This window comes from Mesitornis unicolor, unplaced genomic scaffold, assembly GCF_000695765.1.
Source record: "Mesitornis unicolor isolate BGI_N332 unplaced genomic scaffold, ASM69576v1 scaffold11764, whole genome shotgun sequence".
Classification (NCBI taxonomy): Eukaryota; Metazoa; Chordata; class Aves; order Mesitornithiformes; family Mesitornithidae; genus Mesitornis; species Mesitornis unicolor.
The window spans coordinates 1-7,980 of NW_010182076.1; the positions used below are offsets into that span (position 1 = coordinate 1).

Consider the following 7,980-nt stretch of genomic DNA (forward strand, 5'->3'; position numbering starts at 1 on the left):
GTTTCCTGGAGGCGCCAGCCTCACCTGGCTGCGTTTTGATTTCCTTGAGGAGTCACGGTCTTGCACAGGAGTTCAGGAGATACTTTCTCTTTGCATCGTTAGGTGTTGCTTTATCTACCATGAAAGATTTGGTTTATTGTCTGTGTGTGTTGATATATGAGCTGTATTTCACATTACTCTTACAGCCTTGTAATCTTGACTGTATCAGGGGACGTAGGTGTTCACCTCTTAATTTGCTGTCCATAGATGGACAAGAGATAACTCGTAGCAGGTTTGGTTATAGAATATAGCTGATTCTGGGCTGGGCTGGGCAGACTGAAAGTTTTTCAAGCCTGTTCTGCTGTAACCTGGAGAGTTTGTCCTGTCCAGTGGTAATGATGGGAAGCAGGAGACATGCTTCAGATTTTATTGCCCCAGAAGCTGATCCATTTTGCAATGAGAGATTGCTGCCTCCAGGACAAAGGTAGCAGGAGGAAATTTTAGCTTTTTGGCTAAGGTTGCCAAACTTGCTGGAGTTTGTCTGTCAAAACTCTTGGAACCAGAATTTTTTATGTGATTAACATTTTGAAAATGCAGGTAAACACCTGATGAGGTTTCAGAAGTTTTTTACGTGTTTTGGTCCTACTGAATACTAAATAAAATTGAAGTCTTACTGATGTGTCATTACTTGAAAGTGTGTTAATCATATGGAAATGTGTAGCTTGGTCTAACCAGGATTATTTAAATGGATTATTTAAGCCTGACATCTTTCCAAACAAATGATCCATTGTGGTTGAGGGTAAAAGTGCTTCTCTGAAAGTGTGTAATAAACTATGAAGACCTGTGTATGCTTTGGTTTAATAACTCCAGTGTCTCATTTTATTAACCTTCTGGATTTGACAGTTATGATGCAAAAGCAAACAGTTCTTCCCGCTTACTGAGTAGCATTATTGACTTTCAGCACTTGTTTAGAAATAGCAGTTCCCAAGATTAATAAATTCTACCATAAAGCAGAATAAATCTACTTTATTAAGTTACAGTCTGTAATAGAGAGAAGTAAATGACACTACACAAAGGAAAGTAGAGAGTGATTCAAATAACTGCACCAAGGACAGCTTTAAAGTTCTTGAAAAACAAACACACCAAAAGCCGATGCAAACTTTTACTATTCTGGAAAATGTAATTTTTAGTATTTAATATGAATTTTTAAACCAGATGAGTTTTCCTTTTTAATTTTCATTCTGGAAAATACATTTTAGTTTGAGGAGTTTTTTTGTTTCGTTGGGGTTTTTTTTGTTTGTTTGTTCTTATGTCTCTTGTATTCAGTAGGAGTTGCAGTCATAGAAAATAAAAAGGGATTTGGCTTGTGTGTGGTTGAATGTGTTTATCTCTTAGCTTGCCCTTGAACTAGAAACACTTACAGGTGTTTATCAGTTTGGACCAGGATGCCCCTAGCACTGCCATTCATGGTCACTCTGTGCTGATCCGTAATTTCTTTGGTGGTTGTGGAAGCGCGTGACTGAGTAGTGTGGCAGATCTTGCCAGATTCACGAGTCCTTCGTGGACAAGGCTTTACAGTTTGATGCCTTCTGGAGAGATTCTGGGAAGGTTATTCATAGGCTGAAGTCTGGGGAGTGGAGAAACAGTTCTTTCTGTGGCTGAGGGAGTAACTGAGCATTATATGGTGAGCTGTTTACTGAACCGGTTGCAGATTCTGAAAATAATCAGTGATGGTGTTTTCTTTGTAACTAAATTTTTCTTGAGAGCCATGGTTCAGAACACTGAACTGACAAGTGGTGTGGTTTATACAGTTCCTCTATCACCTGATGACTCTTCCCCACCTGGGGAGGGGAGTCAGGAAAAGGAAAGAAGATCTGTGGGTTGAAAAGGAAATAGACTTAATAAAATATTAATATTAGTAATTATTTGTTGTTATTACTGTTATTAACAGTATAAATATAAAGTACACAGAGTTATACTTGGCCATGATTGTGAGGGATTAGGCCTTGGGATAGGACGGTAGAGAAGTCCCTCTCAAGATGTCAGTCATGAAAGGAAGATGGAAGAAGAATGGCTGTCCCCAGCGAACTCCTCAATTTATAGTGAATGTGACATTTATGGTGTGGGATAATACTAAGTCCTCAACTTGGGGTCAACTCCTGTGGGTTTCTACTTCCCCAGCCTCTGCCACCTTTTGATCTCAAGACTGCTGAGGACCTTGAGCACCGCATACCAGCTTTAGCTGAAAAGTATAACAAAGTCTTATTGCTCTATTCCCATAAAATAGAGTGCTGTAGTCCTTACAGAATCACAGCTTTCCTCAACAGAAAATGAACTCTAAAATTTGGTCCCAGTAAACCATGACAGAAAGTTTCTCCGCAACATTAAGATGATAAATTGACTATCTGTAAACTGAATGCAATTGCTGGGAACACCAAGCCTCTCCTGTTGCCACAGCGGTGATTGTTGCCAGACCATTGGTGTTTTCTGTGTTAGACTGTAGTGGTGTCTCCTTCACTGTGCGTCTGTGTGGTGAAAAGTGTGGATGTATCAAACATTTTAGTATCTGATTGGAATGGAGGAAGTATTCGTAGTGAAAACACTTCAGATTATTAGTTTAGACTCAACATTTTAGAAAATTACAGTAAGCCTAATCACTTGCCCACTGGGTGAAACTTCAAGCATTGGGACTTTGCTTCCTCTCACCCCTGAGGGAACAGACTTTTACTCCAGAACTGGAGCACGCAGGTCTTGGTGAGTGTTGAGTGTCAAATGAGCCCAGCAGTGACTCGAAGCTGAGACGGGACAATCGTGGGATCTGGAAGAGCTGGTCAGCACAATGCTGTGGGAGCAGAGTGAAGGAAATTCTTTGCTGACCCTTCCTTTGATCAATCCATAGACTATCTGCCATGTAGAGAAAGATGATTAAGTCTGTCTTGACTTGTATATTTAGCATATTACTGAGTATAAATTTGCTTTACAGTGTACTTCCTGGTTGAGTCTCTGACCTCTGATTTTGCTCTCCACTAGGCATCTTTGCTTCTGTCAAGTGCTTTCATTACTGGCTTTCAAATCTATTGACAACCAAATTCAGATGACCCTTTGCTGTTTTCAGGAGAGTTGGAGCTATGAGCTTTTAATAAAAATAAACCTGGATAAGCTGCCTTGTGCTTTATAGAATATATTACGTTCGTTCTACATTTTTTCTTTAAGTTTTGCTTGCTTAGGATTGCTTTCAGTGTCCCGCTGTGTTAGACATCTTTAAGGTTTCATAAAAACCTTAATGATTTGTTGAATGGTGGTGGTGAGTTTACCCTGGCTGGATGCCAGGTGCCCATGAAAGCCGCTCTATCATTTCCCTCCTCAACTGGACAGGGGATAAAAAATATAATGGAAGGCTCGTGAGTTGAGAAAAGGACAGGGAGAAATCTCTCACCATTTACTGTTATGGGCAAAACAGACTCGACTTAGGGAAATTAATTTATTGCCAAGCAAATCAGAGTAGGGTAATGAGAAATAAAACCAAATCTTAAAACACCTTTCCCCTCACCCCTCCATTTTTCCCAGGCTCTACTTTGCTCCCATTTTTTTCCATCTTCACCCCCTGAGTGGGCCAGGAGGATGGGGAATGGGTTTGTGGTCAGTTCATCACACGTTGTCTCTGCTTCCACCTTATTCTCTTCGCCTGCTCCAGCATGGGCTCCCTCCCAAGGGAAGCAGTCCTCCACAAACTTCTCCAGTGCGAGTCCTTCCCACAGGCTGTTGTTCTTCACAAGCTGCTCCAGTATGGGTCCTTCCCATGGAGTGCAGTCCTTCAGGAACAGACTGCTCCAGCATGGGTCCTCCATGGGGTCACAAATCCTGCCAGAAAACCTGATCCAGTGTGGGCTCCTCTCTCCACGGGTCCACAGGTCCTGCCCAGAAGCCTGCTTCAGTGCAGGCTTCCCATGGGGTCACAGCCTCCTTTGGGCATCCACCTGCTTTGGCATGAGATTTTCCGTGGGCTTCAGGTGGATATCTGCTCCACCATGGACCTCCATGGGCTGCAGGGGGACAGCCTGCCTCACCATGGTCTTCACCATGAGTTGCAGGGGTATCTCTGCTCCAGCACCTGGAGCACCTCCTGCCTCTCCTGCTTCACTGACCTTGGTGTCTGCAGGGTTGTTTCTCTCACATATTCTCACTCCTCTCTTGTGACTGCTGTTGTGCAGCATTTTTTCCCCTTTCTTAGCTATGTTATCCCAGAGGCTCTGCCACTGTTGGTGATGGGCTCAGCCTTGACCAGTGTTGAGTCCATCTTGGAGCTGGCTGGCATTGGCTCTATCACACATGGGGACAGCTTCTGGTGTCTCCTCACAGAAGCCAGCCCTGTAGTCCCCTGCTACCAAAACCTTGCCATGCAAACCCTGTTAAATGGCTAATTTTGAGTACGTTCTTTATTTCCTCTCTGATTTCTGTGCATGTGTGTTGTTTTTTACATTAAATAGTAATTTTTATCTGATTGACCATAATAACTTCCCAAAATAAAAGTCCTATTTGGCTGGTTCAAATAGTACTATGTACTTTAAAGGTGTCAATTGTCCTTACCTTCTATAAATGCTTCTAAAACGTCACTGGTGTTACAGATTTTACAGCTATTCAGTTAGCATCTATATTTTTCTTACTAAATAAATAAGCTTAGTATGGTTTAGGTCTTTAGTGTTCACTCAAACTCTGAAATACTTTTGCTTGCTGTAGAGTGAAGTAGGTTTTAATATAGCTAATGTATTTTGTGGTATTATCAGAGTTCTGTAAGTAATGTGATAATTCAGGAAAGTATGCTCTTGCACGCTTAGAAATAGTTATTTTTTTAAAATAGAAAATGTTAAAATCGCAGGGATTTCTGTTTTGGTGAAAGTGAGGAAAGTTGAGACTTATTCAACATATTTTATGAATGGATACTGCGGTAGGCAAGTGTAAAGTAAATAATCTTTTTGCTCTTGGCAGGATTTATTTTGCTCAACTGTAATAATTTACAAACGGTTATAATTTAATCAACATTAAACTGGCATAAGCTGTTAGTTTTGCCTGAAAGGCAATTTTATTTATCGCTGGCTGCTTGTGGTTGCTTGGTGCTGTTATTTAGCTGGATGGTGGGATTGCATTTGCTGACTGCAGTGGCAGTTTACGTTACTTTGAAAGGTTCATGAAAATGCAGCTTTCGAAGCATGCAGCCAAATTCCGTTATCTCGGTTCTCTCATTGGTGACTGGAGGTGGCTTCAGGGGTCTTACCTCTCCATTTTAGCGGGTGCCCTCGCTCACCACTGGTAAGAGATGGAGGATAAATGAAGTGCTTAGTTTGCAATAGCTAATGGCGTGTAAGATGAATCTCATCCTTTTGTAACAACGGATGACTTTTCTGTTTTGCTGTGTGTTGTATTAACTTGCAAAATGATCTAAATCATCAACATTTTGATGATACAAAGTTGTTTTCCTTAATGAAAAACTGTAGCGTTTGACCATGATAATAGTAATGCTGGTGACGATAACAATGAGGCTGTGCGCTCCTCTAAAGACACAATTGCCTGTGCAAACTTGTGGTGTACTCCCCAAATCAGCTTTAATCAGTTAGTAACACCCATAAGCCTTATGGCATGGCAAATTGTTTGAGTCATGTTTTACTTCTAAAGTATGAGTTTGTTTCTAATGCTTATATTGTGTTAACTCTATTGTATAGACATGGAAGTAATGAAGCCTTTAATTGATGAACAAAATTCAGATGGAATCTCAGATGAAGAGCATGAAAATAAGTTGCTGGCAGTTGAGACGCATTACCAGCTTGATAATAAAGAAGGCATTACGTACGTATTACTCTTTAAGTATCAGCTTGTTAAGACCTGTTGCCTCCAAATTGTTTCTGCTGAGTAGTTTACTGAACTCTTAAGAGTTTTATTGCAATCTAATTGATTCTAAAATAGCATTAATGAAACTTGGTAATTTTGACTCTGAGGCAAAAGGACAGTGAAGTTGCATGGAAAACAACCTTTCAGAAGCTAGAGTAAGGAACTGAAGATCAGACTGGTATGTTCTGTTTGAGGGGAGCTCACATGTAAAGATGAGTAAGAACATTATTTGAATGTGCTGGACCACTTTAAAGTAGTTGAAGCTCACAATTTATTCAGTTATTAATAAATAACAAAGAGTGGGTTTTTTTGTTTTGTTTTGTTTTGTTTCCTTCTCTTCCCCTCCTCCCCATCTGAGTGTACTTTTCTATTTTTATCTTCAGGTTTATACAAACACTTATACACCTCCTCAAGGGAAACATTGGAACTGGGCTTCTTGGTCTTCCACTGGCAATAAAAAATGCTGGCATTGTGGTAAGAATTAAATTATTTTTTCATAGATTAGAAAAATTACCTAGAAAGATCTAAAGATATGTGTCTGAGCCTGAAAAAATAAAATCTTGGTACTTTTTGTTTGTCACTACCAACTTCAACAGAGCTGTGTTCTATTTTTCCTTTTTAGTCTGATGAAGTTAATACTGAAGATTGAGATTTTTTTGTTTGTTTATTTGTTTTTTTGACGTTTACTTCACCCTGAAGACTTCATAGCATGTGTTGTACTTCTGCTGAGCCAAAGTTTTTTGCTGAAGAAAACAAAAACTTTGTCAGAAAAAAGAAAGATTTTGATTCACTCAGACTCCTATGATGTCTCATGGGAACTGTTGTTATGGGGTTGTCTTATAAATATAAGAAATATAGTCCAAACTTCTCTAGATCCAGATCATGCGTCCTAGGATACAGCGTCAGCTTGTTAAACCAGTGTTGTGTTTCTGCAGAAAGAGAGTGTAGCACAGCTTGTTTATACAAGGTAACAAACAATGCATTACCTAAAGCAGGGTAAATTTAATCACGTGAAATTTTCACCTATGACTAAATAATCCTGTAATTCCGTATTACAGGATGTTCAGTTTAAGAGTAAAGTTACATGTGAAAAGCAAGTGCCTCCTGTGAAAACTTCTACTCTGAAACAGATTATTTAATTTGAAAACTGTAACTTGTAACAGCAGAAGTTATCAGGATTGTGGCTGTGATTTGTTTGGGTTTCTTTCAATACTGCACATCATCAGACCTACTAATGTAAGGGAATGAAACATTTGTTGTCATTGCCACTTTAAAGCAGTTCAAATGACTGTTTTGAATTGTGCAGTATGTGCAGTCTTCTTTCTTGACAAATTTTATCTGGCAAATATCTTAATGAAGCTGTTAGAGGAATCAAGTTGTTCATGCCCATTTGGTATTTATATACTGATTGCCCCTGAGTAGCCTTTTGTCAAGTAGTGAACTAAAGGTAAGGAATGCCATAAAACATCAGCAGCAAATCCTCCTCTGAGAGGGGAAAAAAATCTAGTTGCATAAAATTTTTATTTCTTAATTTATTTGCTACAGTGTGAAATTTTTGCATGTAAAGATTTTCCCATGACATATTTTCATGAAAAATTCTATTTTATCTCCCATGTCCTCCCCTTTTTTTCCCCTGTACCAGATTGGACCAATCAGCCTTCTGTTCATAGGAGTTATATCTGTTCATTGTATGCACATCTTGGTACGTTGCAGCCACTGTCTATGTCAGAGGTAAATGTGGAACTATTCATTTTCTGTTGCTGAATTTGAGTACCACTTTTTTCTTTCTTCTTTTCTATTTCTGATTTTTGGCCTACAGAACGTCCGGTGCTGTAGCAGTTTTTTCAGTTCAGAATCTTGTACTTGAAAGAAAACAACGCTCAGATTCTTACTGTGCAACTATAAAAGATAACTGCTTTGTGCAACACTGCTTTACTGCATTGAAAAAATATTTGTTCTCTGCTGATACACAAAATGAAGTTGATTTAACTTGTGTTGCCCAGTATCCTGTTCCCTGTCTTTGGCGGCAAATCATCAGGTCTTTTTCATTGCGGTTTTAATTGCTTAGGTTCAGCCCTTTAGTCCTTCTTTATCTTCATAGCTTTCTTCATAGCTGCT

The 7,980-nt window shown here is 39.5% G+C and overlaps 1 protein-coding gene across 1 annotated transcript in view; it reads left to right on the plus strand.

The window, feature by feature from the left end:
• Positions 1 to 5,698: 5,698 nt before the first annotated feature.
• SLC36A4 (solute carrier family 36 (proton/amino acid symporter), member 4) overlaps positions 5,699 to 7,980 on the plus strand; it is a gene marked incomplete at its 3' end in the record, with an annotated part of 38,386 nt that continues 36,104 nt past the window's right edge. Inside the window, exons 1-3 of the mRNA XM_010183651.1 lie at positions 5,699 to 5,820; positions 6,246 to 6,336; positions 7,505 to 7,593. Of these exons, the coding sequence (XP_010181953.1) occupies positions 5,699 to 5,820; positions 6,246 to 6,336; positions 7,505 to 7,593 (302 nt within the window). The remainder of the gene's footprint in view (positions 5,821 to 6,245; positions 6,337 to 7,504; positions 7,594 to 7,980) is intronic.